The 15,365-nt window shown below is 39.9% G+C and overlaps 1 protein-coding gene across 1 annotated transcript; it reads left to right on the top strand.

Annotated features, from left to right (window-relative positions):
* Positions 1-318: 318 nt before the first annotated feature.
* Positions 319-3,677, top strand: RGS2 (regulator of G protein signaling 2). The gene is made up of 5 exons (XM_043567860.1): positions 319-475; positions 1,519-1,620; positions 1,721-1,782; positions 2,354-2,520; positions 2,787-3,677. Exons 1-5 carry the CDS (start codon positions 366-368, stop codon positions 2,979-2,981), a joined length of 636 nt encoding a protein of 211 aa, XP_043423795.1. The 5' UTR covers positions 319-365; the 3' UTR covers positions 2,982-3,677.
* The last annotated feature ends 11,688 nt before the right edge of the window (positions 3,678-15,365 follow it).

The raw sequence follows: 15,365 nt of genomic DNA, 5'->3' as shown, positions 1-15,365 counted from the left end.
GTCCCCGCCGGGCCCGCAGCCAACTTTGGCTCCCTGCCGTCGCCGGGGGCCGCCACCGCAAGACGAAGGTCGCTGCGAAAGGTCTTTGATCCCACACCAAACCCCGCAACCGCCGCGTCTGGCCCGAGTGCGCACGAAGCCAGGGCCGTAGACGTCAGCAGGCCTCGCTTCCAGACCCTTCGCGGGCCACCGGGCCTGCCACAGGCCGGGGCTGCCCCCGCCCCCTGCCCGTCTGCAGCCGGCCAATCGGTGCCCGCTGAAGGCGGGACCGGAGGCGTGAGGCCCCGCCCCCTCGCCTCACCTCCTATAACCGCGGCGGCGCGCGCCCGGCCGCACACAGCAGCGGCCCCAGCAGGAGGAGGAGAATGCAAAGTGCCATGTTCCTGGCTGTCCAGCACGACTGCGGATCCATGGACAAGAGCGCAGGCAACAGCCCCAAGAGCGAGGAGAAGAGGGGGAAAATGAAGCGGACCCTGTGAGTACGGCTTTCTTCTCTCTCCCACCCCCCGCTGCGGACCTAGCTCTGCGGGTCTGCTGCAAACGCGACACATTCGGGCTCGGTTTTGGCATGTGAAACTATGAAACCTTTGCCTCTGCAGGAAAAAATATTTTTTTTTTCCATATATATGTATGGGAAAGGTCAATTTGCTAAGTAAGGTTAAATCTGTGTGTTATGTGCCGATTTTGTGACGTGAGCGAAGGACTCTCGGGTAGTTTAGCAACTGAAAAAAATATTCTTGATACGGAGACAGTGGTAGATGCGCCTAAGAAATTGCGAGCTGGCTTTTTGTCCCCTGAATTTAAAATAACATCAGACAATCCTGCAGCTGAAGCGCATCCCCAGCATTGGTACCTTGCGTTGTATGTTTTGATCAGCTTGTGGGATGGAGATATTTCGGCTGGTTCTGAATATTTTCGTTTTAAAATCGTTTTTGTTTTTTAAAATTAAATGGCATATCATTCAGGAACGTCGGTGGAGCATGCATCATCTGCTTAAAATGAGTGCTGTGGTGGGAGTAGGGGGCTCAGTCTCTCTCTCTTTGTCTCTCTCTCTCACACACCCACCCACCCACCTCACTGCGTCTAGTGTGGTCCAGGGCCTCCTGCTCCAAGGGTAGGAGGGAAATGAGTACCCGCTGGCTCCAGGCAGTTTCATCAAGTGTGAAATGTCTCAGAATTGTAATTAAGGCTGCAGAAAAACTACTGCCTTTTGTGGGCCAGAAATAGCGTCTGCCATTTGAAGTATGCAAACTAAATTCATTTAAATACCCTAGTAATTTTAGGTAGTTTTATCCTCAGTTATAAAAGTAGTATTTATGTTCAAATGCATGAATGAAAGCAATTGTGTTCAGTGCATCGGTGCTAGGTTTAAATGTTAAATGAGTGAGACCGACTTGAAGAGGTCTTATTTTGTCTTATTTAGTTGGTCGCTACTGAGTGACTTTATTTGGTAAAAATGCCTTCAGCTGCAGGAGCAATTTCAAATGTTAGGTTTGTTTGTTTGTTTGTTTTTTTAAGATTAAAAGATTGGAAGACCCGTTTGAGCTACTTCTTGCAAAACTCATCCTCTCCTGGGAAGCCCAAAAATGGCAAGAAAAGCAAACAGCAAACCTTCATCAAGTAAGTTGAAAGTCTTATACTTGCCAATGTGAACAGCGAGCTGCTGAACTGGACAGGGGAAGTGTGAAGTGCACAAGCTGATGCAAACCTTCTTTTGCAGGCCTTCCCCTGAGGAAGCACAACTGTGGTCGGAAGCATTTGATGAGCTGCTAGCCAGTAAATGTAAGTTAACCTGTTGAATTTGATCTACTTCAAGTATCACAAGAGCCTAGAAAGGTGCTCACATGACAGAAGAGCAGATTGCCCAAGGGGAATTCAACGTTACAATCACTAGTACTATAAGGCCTATCCTTCTCCTTCATTTCTATTTAACCATGGGCAAGTGTGGTTTATTCACTTTACATAAATCAGCCTAGATTGTACTGGCAGCGGCTCTTCCTTAAGGTTGAATCAGCGTTTCCATTGCATGCAATGTTACCAGGAGGTTTAGTTCCCAGAGAATTTATGGCTCCCCTATAAATATTTACATTAACAGCAAAGTTATTTATATTCTTGTAGCAGTGTGCCAACTTAAGCATTTTGCCTACTAGAAATTTAGCTTTTAAAGATCTAAATTCTGAGGATTAGAGGCTGGAATGAAATGTAGAAAATTGCTATCATCCAGAAATAATAAAATATGGGCGGGGCGGGTGGAATGGTAGTTCTGGGAAACAAAATATAAGAGATTAATTGCTCACTCAATTCACATTCTGTGTGCTTTCTTCTCTGCGCCCCTCCCCCCCCCCCCCCCCAGATGGTCTTGCTGCATTCAGGGCTTTTTTAAAATCTGAATTTTGTGAAGAAAATATTGAATTCTGGCTGGCCTGTGAAGACTTCAAAAAAACCAAGTCACCCCAAAAGCTGTCCTCAAAAGCAAGAAAAATATATACTGATTTCATAGAAAAAGAAGCTCCAAAAGAGGTAAAGGGGAAAAAAGTTCTTCATTTCAGAGTATTTTTAACATTCTTAGCACCGAAACAGAAGACATAAAATTTAAGGGGTGGGGGGAGTAAAAATGTTTTTCACTTAATTCTTGTTTTCAGTTAGGTGAATTTAATTTCTTCAATGACTTGGCTAGTGAGGCTAATCACACATTATAGCTTTTCCTTTTTGTTTTCAAATATTAAACCGGTATCAATCTATAACTCTGAATATGGATTAAACCACTTTTTTTTTTAAAATTTCAGATAAACATAGACTTTCAAACCAAAACTCTGATTGCCCAAAATATACAAGAGGCTACAAGTGGCTGCTTTACAACTGCCCAGAAGAGAGTCTACAGCTTGATGGAGAACAACTCTTATCCTCGTTTCTTGGAGTCGGAATTCTACCAGGACTTGTGTAAAAAGCCACAGATCACCACAGAGTCCCATGCTACATGAGCTGAAAAAGGGAACCCAAAAGTGGAGGACGTTTCATTTTTTTCCTAAGGGGACAGGCTGTGACCTGCCAAAAAGACTGACCTTGAATTTAGCCTGGGTGTTCAGGAAACATCACTCAGAACTATTGATTCAGAGTTAGATAGTGAATCAGGAAGCTGGTAACTGTCTAGGAGGAGCTTGTATTCTGACGGCTTCCATAGCCATGTCAGGAACACAGGGAGAAAGTGGTCTAAATGTGGTGTGTCTCACACTGGAAAGAGAGGAATGTGAGGCTAAAAGTTCTCATAAAAGGTATGATACGATACTGTTGGTCCAAGAGCATTTAAAATCAATAGATCTGGGATTATGTGGCCTTAGCTAGCTGGCTGTATATCTTTCCCTAAACCAGTCCATGTTACCACATAGTGGTTTTAGTTTTAGTTATTTACGAGTAAGTAATATTAAAATGTTTACTGTGTGCAAGGGTGTTGAAGTTCTTATGACTACAGATCATCAGTACTGTTATCTCATATAACACTAAAACTGAAATGGTCTATGTTTGAATTGTTAAATGGTGTGTGTAATAGAATGAGTGTTGCTGTGTAGAAAACTACATTGTCCATTTTGAGTGCCAAAAATTGTCCTGAAGGCAGCTAAACTTTGACGTGGTCTTTGAATACTTTTAATAAATTAATTTTGATAATTAATGTCATTGAATATTTGGCTCAGATATAAGAGTTTTGTTTTTTGTTTTTGTGGTTGGGGGGTTGGCTAAATTGGAAAAATGGCAGATACAAGGGACACTTCTTTCCAGTAAAGAGAGAGAGAGATCATAGGTGATGTGCCTGTTCAATGAGAATTGACAGTGCTCAGAAATGAGAAGTGATAGGAGTATGTCTTCCCTGCAATTATCTCTTTTTTTAAACCTAATAAGCAGTATGTGGACCAAGAAAAGTCAGACCACCTCCTTAGAACCACCCTGGGATCAAAATTTCTAATATAATCTTGTAAAAAAAAAAAAAATCAAGCTTCTTGCTAACAAAAGGCATGACCTTAAAGCCCTTCATGGGTATCTAGTAAAGGCCAGGTAAGTATCAAAAGTGAAATAATGTAATGGACACAAAACACCAGAATTATTCACATAACTCAGCTTCTCAAGTGAAAAAAAGAATCCAAAGAAGGTGAATATAGGCCTGCCTTTTTTATTTCCCTTGGTTCTGAGTGCCCCCCACAGGGTACTGGCATGAACTTCCAAGATGCATGCCTGCAACTGCTCACTTCCATGATTGATACAAAATCAAGACCTTCCTGATTCACCTGCCTTCATCTGGCCAGTAAAGAATCTGGTTAGGTTACTTTGTCAATGATGAAGGCAAACACAGTTTTGTTTCTTAAACTTAATCAAATGGTTATTTAAAAAAGGAATACACTTCTGTAGGCTTCTCTTCCAACCTCCTTGATCACAGCCTTAATTCTGGAAAGGTGTGAGAGCCCTCATCTTAGATTTGCAAAACCTGAGCTGAAGTAATAATTTCTTACAGCTTCATGATCTTGGGAGTCCTCATCTTCCCTGGTTCCTCAATTTATACCTTCCTGTCTTTCCCACTGCCTATGAGGTAGTAAGGGGCTTTAGAAATTGTAAAGTACCTATAAAAGCATTCTGATTTGCCAAAAGAAAAATTGACATGCCCCCCCCCATAGTTTAAATATGGTTTTCATGGTGTTTGCACTAATTTTCATTTTAGCCAAAGTTTCTGGTACCAGCAGGCATTAGCTCCATGAAAGACTACCTCGTCCACTCCTTCGTCATCAGCAGCCAGGATAACACATAATAGGTGCTCTGTAAATAGTTGTTGAATAAATGAATGTGAGGGGTCATTGAAAGAGACATTTCTTAAGCAAATAAATATGTCATATCTGCACAAGCCTTTATTTGGAAAGGTTTTGGCCAACAGAGAAACTCAGCAGTCATGCCATATATTCAACTTGTCACCAAGTCCTATTTATTTTACCTCAAATATAGTTCTAGCCTGCTTTCCGTGGCCACCCTGATCAAAGATGCCAACACCTGATGCCTGCACAACTGTGATGGTCTCAACTCCCCTCATTCTTACCCGTACCCCCACGTGTCCCCTGCTTTTAAACTCTGGGAATTTTTTTCAAAACATAAGCCTGATCTTGTGTCTTCTTGCTTATAAACCCTTGACAGGTCTTCCAAACAATTAGAATTAAAGGTATTATCCCTAATATGGCCAAACCCCTTGCATGGTTTGACCCCTTCTTCCACTCCAACTTTGTCTTTGCCGTGTTTCCCCAGCTCTCTCTGCTGGACACACTGGCTTACTTCTATTCCCTTGCAGATGCCTGCCTCTGGTCCCACAGGACCTTTGCACGTAATAGTCCCTCCGTGTGGAATGCAATTTTAGTTCTTATTCATCATTCATAGGTCAGTGCAATTGTCGCTTCCCCAGGGGTACCCTCCCTGACCTCCGTACCGAGGTCAGATCCCTTTTTAGGCATTCTCCTAGCACCAGGTTCTCTAATTTAGAGTCTTAATAAAGTTCTCATTAATTTGTATGATTATTTGATAATTCTCTGACTTCTCCCCCAGATTGTGGATAGCACAACTTGAGGGCTGTGTCTTTTTCTGCTCGTTGCTGAATCCCAACACTTGGCACCTTACCTGGCACGCAGTGGAAGTTGAGTAAATCACTATTGACTAAATGAAGGAGTATTAAAAGGTCTTGTAAGCAAATTTTGGTGAAACAAGAAGTATCTACCAATGCACAAGGAAATAAATACAAGATTTTAAAAGGCCCATTGGCTCAAATGTGTGAAAATACCTGCAGAGTTTTTCCCTTGGCAAAAAGTAAAGACGTCTTACTCAGCATGTTCTCTGTAACTTTTCGTCTCTAATTGAGGGAGAAGCCAGATTATGGCAACAAAAAAAAAAAGTTTTGACTTTTTCATGGCTGCTAAAAGCACAGGCTTTTTTCAGGTGGTATTTTCCAATGTTCTCTAGTGTGGAACAAACAGAAATAGATTTAAGATTGGAAGCCACATACCTCCACAAATAAATATTACTTAATGTTCCAGTTTCTCAGAGTTCATACATTTTGGATCTAGAGGCTATTTATTTTGATAATATTTCATACTTTCATATATTTTAACCTCAGGAGCATTTCTAACTACAGCAATTTCATGAGGAAAAAATAGAAGAAATTGTGTATTATCTGTCATGTGAGCACAGAGAGGTAATATATGAGTTTCAGTGAGATGGCTTAAAGCGATCACTCAAAATTTCATAGGAAATGGGGCTTTGGGAGAGGGTTGGTTTGTTTCACCACAATGTTTGATCAGTGCTGGCAATGAGTCTCTCACAGACGGGGATGCATTGTGCATTTGTACTAGGAAAGCCCCGTCCTATATCAGGCACCACCCTATTTCTAACTTTGTTTTCCTGTGTTATCCCAAAAACCCAAATAAAAAAGGAGGTAGTCTGACTTTATGGAGAACATGGCCACTATTAAACAGTGAGCTTTGACCTATACAGAGATTTCTGTGTGTTGGCTTAGATGCCTTTTGACAACTTTGGAAAACAAGTTTCTATGTTGTTGTCAATGGCAAAGAAATGAGGTTTATCTTGTTTTTGGCATTCTAGCTAAGGAGTAGCTTGGAGCTGCCTGAAGTGACAATAATAGACCAAAAGAGCTTCTACTGTGACCTGAAGAATGAAAAAAAAGAATCACCTTCAGGGTAAGAAGTACATGGTAGCCTAAGGTGATAGGATTAAACAAAGACCTGATTATTAACCATTTGGGGCCCATGATGCAGCATGACCAGACCACACTCTTTGTGGAGGATAAAGCCCAGGAAGGGTATAGAAGAATAGCCCAGGACCAGGTGATAGAGGGTTTTGAATATTAAAGATTGGGATTTTATCCTGAGGCAATAAATATCCATCTCAATTAAAATGTATGAAAATGACTTGGGTGGCAATTTGGAAGATGAATCAGAGGCAGAGAGATGAGCTGGGAGAGAGTACCAATAGCCCAGACGAGAAATGCCACATGCCTAAACCAGGACAAAGCCACCAAATAAATAATTCAATGTGACAATAGCAGATTATACTACCAACTGTATGCAGAACACTACACCATAGAGAGAATAAATATAAAGACATGTAAGACATACAGCCTGTCCTCTGAGAGGCACTCATTAAACATCTCATGAGATAATATACAAAAGTTAAAACATAAGGTGGGCTATGACTGGTGATTCATTACCAAAATGCAAATACCTTTAGCTGGAATCAACCAAGAAACAAAGGAAAGGGGCATTTTTGATGAGGTTTAAAGAACACGTAGATCTAATAAGGATGAAGGGGTGGATATTCAGGATGGGAGAAACAGTGTAAACAAAGGGGAAAGCAAGATCAGATCTTGCGTTGTACTATGACATTTTTGCAGGCAGATATTTTTTGTGGGGGTGTATATTTGAAAGCTATTTTGTTGATTTGGTTTTTTGGCAACCATTTACGAAGGGTTTCTCTGGGTAAGGAAGATGTGAAGGAGTAAAAGCAATGGTCATCTACTGAGAAAGAAAGGAAGAGAAAGGCTGGAAGCTCAGGCTCAGAACTAAAAGCTGCACTTTATTTTTCTTAAAAACAGGTTTCCGTAAGATCATCAACCAGCCTAGTCATCAGGCTCAATGAAATCTTCCTTCAGGGTATCCCAGCCGAACTTACACACCGTGATCATCATTCTCGCAACCGGATCTGAGTAGACCTCAGGTTTTGGGTCCTGCTTCGAATTTACTCACTAGATTACCATGTGAACTTTGATGTCTTCATGATACTCTCACAACCAGATCTCTCTGGCATCTCCCAAAATCAAGGTAAACTCCAATACCTGAGCCTAAATCTTCTCCACTATTTGTTTTTTCTGCCCATCCTGTCTTATTTCTCACCACTGACCAGAAGCAATCTGTGCTGAATTTTCTTATTGTTCCTGAGATATATTATTTTTCTCCCATTATTAGATCAAATTGTTGCCCTTGCTTAGAACTGCTCTCCTTCAGTTAAACTTGACTCCTTTCTCAAGACGCAGATCAAGTTTCACCTGCGTGCAAGGTTGCCAAGGGTGTGTCCATCTTATCTGCCTACTAAATGGTTGATAACTGGACCATTTTGGTTTATTCTACTTGATTTTCAGAGTAACTACTAAGGTTCCAAACATGGAAGATAGTCCACACTGATCATTGATTGATTAACTGATTAGCCCAAGAATTAATTGATTGATTCACAAACTCTTCCATAAAAATGCATGCAGTGATCTAAATGATTTCATTTAAATTTGCTAAACTCACTTGCAAAAAAGAGAAAAAATGTTCAAGAGTATGGAAAGCTTTTTAGTCTGGCTCTACATTTTTGCCTTGCAAATTTAAAGGAAAAAAAAACTAAACTATGTGGATCTTGGATAAGATCCTAACATCAGATTTTCTGGAGTCTCAAGTTAATCTGATATTTATATGGTTTAAAAAGTACACTGACCTATATGGAAGCTTCCCTTAGGAATGAGGCTTGTGTGTTTATTTGGCTGGTGTATATCTTAGACATGTACAGACGTCATATCAAAATCAAAATAAATGAAAAAGAGAGAAGGGCCAAATAGGAAAGTGAGAAGAAACTATTTGCTGCCGTCTGCTTTGGGATGAGAAGGAACTTGGTTTTCTTGGTTGTTTTCTATTTTAATGCATTTGCAGCATCCAGTCTCATAGGCCATTCTGCTTCCATCCCAAATCATTCTCTCAGTCTTTAGCTTTGGAATGCAACCACAAGTTTTCTACGATGAATGCATTTTGAAACTGCAATATTGTAAAAGCTAAGAAAAGTATGCAGTTTATATGACCTGTGGTGAAGTCTGAGAAAAACCAGACATAAAGCTTTGGTTTAACAAACAGGTGGTGCTCAGTAGACCTTTGCCCTTCTTGCAGGGAAGCTTATGACGTTAAGACTCCATTTGGCACAAACCAGTGCATTCTCATACAGAGTGATTTTACAGACGTGGCCATTGAGCATAGTAACCTCAGTGTCAGGAATTAAGCTCCACTCCTCCCTTATTTCTTCTACTTCTGTTTTCAGATTCCAGAACCTCACAAACCCTAAGCACTCTACAGAGTGGTACAAGTAACATGATTAACATTTTAGGACAGCTAATTACAATAATTTTAAAAATAATTTTGGTCATGACTGCCTAAGTGGCTCAGTTGGTTAAGCGTCTGACTTCAGCTCAGGTCATGGTCTTGCAGTTCAAGAGTTCAAGCCCCACGTTGGGCTCTGTGCTGACAGCTCAGAGCCTGGAGCCTGTTTCAGATTCTGTGTCTCCCTCTCTCTCTGCCCCTCCCTTACTCACGTTCTCTCAAAAATAAATAAACATTAAAAAATTTTTTTTAATAATTTTGGTCATCATACAACTTTTTTTAAAGTCAATGATTTATCTACTGTTTAAAATGTTAATATTAATGAAGTATCTCTAAACTTTGAGTCATTTTTTTATCCAGAGAATGTAGAAAGAACCCAGAAACAACATTGAATATAAAATCAGAAAAGTAGTACTGTCCAGTAAAAAAATAATATAATATGCCACATATATAATTTTTAATTTTATAGCCACATTAAAGTATATAAAAAGAAACAGAAGTTAACTTTAACGATATATTTTATATATCAGAAAAGTGTCATCATTGCAATATATATATTGCAATAATCCATACAATAAATTATTAAAGAAATATGTTATATATATATATCATGGAAACTTTTAACTTCACTGTCTCCCATCTATAAAACAGAGGACTAATAAACTCCCTTAAGGTTTTTTTTTTTTTTTTTAATTTTTTTAAAAAAAATTTTTTTTCAACGTTTTTTATTTATTTTTGGGACAGAGAGAGACAGAGCATGAACGGGGGAGGGGCAGAGAGAGAGGGAGACACAGAATCGGAAACAGGCTCCAAGCCATCAGCCCAGAGCCTGACGCGGGGCTCGAACTCACAGACCGCGAGATCATGACCTGGCTGATGTTGGACGCTTAGCCGACTGCGCCACCCAGGCGCCCCCCTTAAGGTTTTTTTAAATATAATTTATTGTCAAGTTAGCTAACATACAGTGTATACAGTGTGCTCTTGCCTTCAGGAGTAGATTCCCATGATCCATCACTTACATAAAATACCCAATGCTCATCCCAACAAGTGCCCTCCTCAGTGCCCATCACCCATTGTCCCTGCTCTCCCATGCCCCCACTCCCTTCCACCCTCAGTTTATTCTCTGTATCTAAAAGTCTCTTATGGTTTGCCTCCCTCTCTGTTTGTAACTATATTTTTTTTTTCTTTCCCTTCCCCATGGTCTTCTGTGAAGTTTTTCAACTTCCTCATATGAGTGAAAACATATGATATCTGTCTTTCTCTAACCGACTTATTTCACTTAGCATAATACCTTCCAGTTCCATCCACATTGTTGTAAATGGCAAGATTTCAATCTTTCTCATTGCCAAGTAGTATACCTCATTCTTTTTATCCATTCATCCATCGATGGACATTTGGGCTCTTTCCAGAATTTGGTTATTGTTGATAGCACTGCTGTAAACATTGGGGTACATGTGCCCCTATGAATCAGCACTCCTGTATCATTTGGATAAATTCCTAGTAGTGCTATTGCTGGTTTCAAGGATAATTCGATTTTTAATTTTTTGAGGAAACTCCATACTGTTTCCCAGAGCAACTGCATAAGTTGCATTCCCACCAACAATGCAAGAGGGTTCCCATTTCTCCACATCCTCGCCAACATCCGTTGTTTCCTGAGTTGTTAATTTTAGCCACTCTGACCAGTGTGAGGTGATATCTCAATGTAGTTTTCATTTGTATTTCCCTCACGATGAGCAATGTTAAACATCTTTTCGTGTGTTTGTTAGCCATTTGGATGTCTTCTTTGGAAAAATGTCTATTCATGTCTTCTGCCCATTTCTTCACTGTATTTTTGGATGTTGAGCTTGGTAAGTTCTTTATAGATTTTGGATACTAACTCTTTAAATATATCATTTGCAAATATCTTCTCCCATTCCCTTAGTTGCCTTTTAGTTTTGTTGCTTGTTTCCTTTTCTAGGAAGAAGCTTTTTATCTTGATGAGGTCCCAATAATTTATTTTTGCTTTTATTTCCCTTGCCTTTGGAGACGTGTCAAGTAAGGAGCTGCTGCAGCCAAGGTCAAAGAGGTTGTTGTCTGTTTTCTCTTCTAGGATTTTGATGGTTTCCTGTTTCACCTTTAGGTCTCCCATGCCTTAGCCTCAGCAATCAGACAACAAAATGAAATAAAAGGCATCCAAATTGGCAAAGAAGAAGTCAAACTTTCAGTTTTTGCAAATGACATAACACTCTATATGGAAAACCCAAAAGACTCCACCAAAAAACTGTAAGAACTGATACATGAATTCAGCAAATTCGCAGGATATAAAATCAATGTACAGAAACTGGTTACATTTCTACACACCAATAATGAAGCAACAGAAAGAGATATCAAGGAATTGATCCCATTTACAATCCCACCAAGAACCATAAAACACTTAGGAATAAATCGAACCAAAGAGGTAAAGGCTCTGTACACTGAAAACTAAAGAAAGCTTATGAAAGAAATTGAAGAAGACACACAGAAATGGAAAATCATTCCATGCTCATGGATTGGAAGAACAAATATTGTTAAAATGTCAATACTACCCAAAGCAATCTACACATTCAATGCAATCCCAATTAAAATAGCACAAGCATTCCTCTCAGAACTAGAACAAACAATCCTAAAATTTGTATGGAACCACAAAAGACCACAAAAAGCCAAAGTAATGCTGAAAAAGGAAACCAAAGCTGGAGTTATTACAGTCCCAGACGTTAGCCTGTACACAAAGCTGTAACCATCAAGAGAGTATGATATTGAAACAAAAACAGACACATAGACCAATGGAATAGAATAGAGAACCCAGAATTGGACCCACAAATGTATGGCCAACTAATCTTTGACAAAGCAGATAAACTTTTCCATTATCCAATGGAAAAAAGACAGTCTCTTTAGCAAATGGTGCTGGGAGAACTGGACAGCGACATGAAGAATAAAGTTGGAGCATTTCTTACACCACACACAGGTTTTTTTATTTTAATTTTTTTCAAATTAAGTGGATTGGTACATGTAAAGTGCTTATGACAGTGTTAGCAAATGATGTTTAATAATATTATTTAACAGTTACCTATTAACACTACTTTGTACCATTTTCTAGACATGATGGAGATCAGCAAATATTGTTGACTGGAAGGCTACTATTGCAGTTAATATGAAACTCCTGACTTGAATGAACCAGTTTCTCAAAAGAAAGAACTCCTTTACTCATTAGAATCATTCAAATTAGAATGTTGCTTTCATGTATTCAACAGTATTCATCCAGGTACCCAACTGAGCAATGGACAAGATATATGGTTTCTGTCATGAGTGGAGCTTCTGCTTGGGTGGATTGCTCCTGTATGCTGTCCTTGCTTACATCTATCACTTGGATGGTTTTTGTCTGCAAGTATTAGAAAACCCCATTCAAGCTGGCTTGAAAAATACAGAAATTCAAAGATAGGGTAGATACCAGTCCTCATGCAAGCAGAGCTCCTGCTGTTACTCAGCATTCCCTTCCACTCAGTCCTCTGTACTTCAGTTTCGTCAAGAGCCTGGCCTCCATCGTGGTCACAAAATGGTTGCCACTAGCACGAGGAGCAATGGACACCAAAAGATTGCCCCTCCACCTCTAGGGAGAAAAGTTGATTGCTTAAGTCTAATTAGGTCAACCTGTAGCAGTCCAGAGAAGAAATCCAGCGCCCATTGGTGGACAGCTGGATTTTTGAATGAGCATTGGTAGAGGGTATAGAATCACCAGGATCCAATACCACAATTTAGTCTAGGAGTGGGCTCATGCCTAGGGAAGGGATGGGTAAGCTGAAAAAATTTAGGGTTTTGTTAGATAGGAGGAGGTGAAACTGTGTGGTCAATCAGCAGTGTCTATCACACAACGCTGAGAGGAACTTGTAATGGTATAGTGTTCTAAAGTCACTGAAGAGACAGTCTGTGACCCAGTACATGCTTGGGAATTTCACAAAATGGGTCACTGTAAAATGAAACCCAGAACGCAAATGATTTTATCCTGACTGCATGCATTGTTGTCTTTATCAGTTCAAATAGGCTGGAAAGTATTAAATGAGCAAATAACACAAGGAACAGCTTTAGAAATTTGATTTGCAACTCCACTTCCTACAATTTTGTGTGTGGAAATGACACTTCTATGACCCACAGTTTTCTCACTCAGCTCATCTCTTAACCTCAAGTCCTAGAGAGGGTCAAAGGAAATTCATAAGCTTCAAATGCAAAATAGAAATCATGTTATTATCATTAACAGGAAAATTTTAAACTTTCAAGTGCTAAACAGCAAGTTTTGGGGAAGGCAGTTCTCAATCTTGTATATTTGATTTGACAAGTCTTTAGTTACTGTTGATATGATTTAATAAAGGCCTATGTTGACATATGATTTTTCATACCTACTATGTAGACAATTACATACATTTCTTTTGAATCTGTATAAACTGTTAAAAAAAATAAACACTTTTTCACTCAAAATGCATTCTGCAAAGATTAAAAGCAAAACATGTAAATATTCTAGGTGGGATTGAACAAAAATCATTTTTTTTTAAAGATTTTGTTTTGGGGCGCCTGGGTGGCGCAGTCGGTTAAGCGTCCGACTTCAGCCAGGTCACGATCTCGCAGTCCGTGAGTTCGAGCCCCGCGTCAGGCTCTGGGCTGATGGCTTGGAGCCTGGAGCCTGTTTCCGATTCTGTGTCTCCCTCTCTCTCTGCCCCTCCCCCGTTCATGCTCTGTCTCTCTCTGTCCCAAAAATAAATAAATGTTGAAAAAAAAATTTAAAAAAATAAAAAAATAAAAAAAATAAAGATTTTGTTTTTATGTAACCTCTATACCCAACATAGGACTTGAACTTATAACCCCAAGATCAAGAGTCACACACTCTACCGACAGGGCCAGCTAGGTGCCCCTGAACAAAAATATTCTAAGGGTAAGAGTTGAATATTTTATCACATAAAGGTTCATTTTAGAAGTAGCACAACTTAATCTAGTTCAGCCTGTTTGTCTTTCAGTGATTATCTGCCCTTTTCCCCTCCTCTACCATCATTATCTCCTTTGTGTCAGGCCAATATTGCTTCAGTCTATTGCCTGTTCTCTTGTAATTAGAATTTCCTCTTTCCAATTCACCCTACATATGGAAGCAGATTATCCCTCATAAACATCAGTTTATTTAACTATGTATTGTGCTCCATTCAAAAAGTTTCATTGCAGGGCGTCTGGGTGGCTTTGTCGGTTGAGTGTTCCACTCTTAATTTCAGCTCAAGTCATGATCTCACATGAGATCTCAGTCGTGAGATTGAGCCCCCCCAAGTTGGGCTCCACGCTGGATGCAGATCCTGCTCAAAATTCTCTCCCTCCCCCCAACTCTCTTTCTGCCCTTCCCTGCTAGCACTCGCGCTTTTTTTTCTAAAGAAACAAAACAAAACAAAACAAAACAAAACAAAAAACAGTTTCATTTCCCTCTATTTCCTAAGTAGCATAGAAAGAGCACTGGATTGGAAGGCCACAGAATGAGATTCTGGTTGTAACAGCATTAACTAACTGGTTAACATGGGGATTGTTACCTCTCAACTATTTCATGTGTAAGGAGTTGACTGGAACTCTAAAGTTTTCAGCTCTAAAATCCTGCTTAGCTTTGGATATTCCTTGAAATTTATCCCTACCCTAACAACTTTAAATTTTTCCCCAAACAATCTAACATACTCATTGGTTTATTCCATCTGCTCTGCTCTCAGTCCCCTTAACACAAAGCCACCATCATTTCACTCATATTGACCTCCGGTCTGGACAGGCCCCCCTACTCCATTCATTTATTCTACCCATATCCTATTCAAGAACCAACTCGTGTTTCCACAGCACACCAGTTTATTATCTCTGCCTCCAATTTTGCATTCAACAAAAATTTCCTGAGTGCCTACTGTGTGCAAAGCACTGGGGACACCACACTGAATAAAAGAGAGAGGTTCCCAGCCTCTGTGGAACTGACATTCCACTGGAGTCAATATATAATGAACAAGTGAATAAGCAAGATGCTTCTAGATTATGACAAATGCCTGTAAAAGAAGTAAACTAAGTGGTGAGACAGGGAGGATTGTGTAGTGTTGTTAGATGCTCCCTGAACTTGTGTTGACTGACTGATTAACTAAACCAAAGCCTGATTCTGCTTTGCAACAACAAAGCCTCTTAAATAAGAGC

This window comes from Prionailurus bengalensis, chromosome E4, assembly GCF_016509475.1.
Source record: "Prionailurus bengalensis isolate Pbe53 chromosome E4, Fcat_Pben_1.1_paternal_pri, whole genome shotgun sequence".
Classification (NCBI taxonomy): Eukaryota; Metazoa; Chordata; class Mammalia; order Carnivora; family Felidae; genus Prionailurus; species Prionailurus bengalensis.
This window is presented reverse-complemented; position numbering and strand designations above follow the sequence as displayed.

Excerpts from the sequence above, each read along its gene's own strand:
- RGS2 (XM_043567860.1), top strand. The coding sequence starts at position 366 with ATGCAAAGTGCCATGTTCCTGGCTGTCCAGCACGACTGCGGATCCATG. Across the intron at positions 1,621-1,720 it reads AAACAGCAAACCTTCATCAA|GCCTTCCCCTGAGGAAGCAC; the intron begins GTAAGTTGAAAG and ends CTTCTTTTGCAG. Across the intron at positions 1,783-2,353 it reads TGAGCTGCTAGCCAGTAAAT|ATGGTCTTGCTGCATTCAGG; the intron begins GTAAGTTAACCT and ends CCCCCCCCCCAG.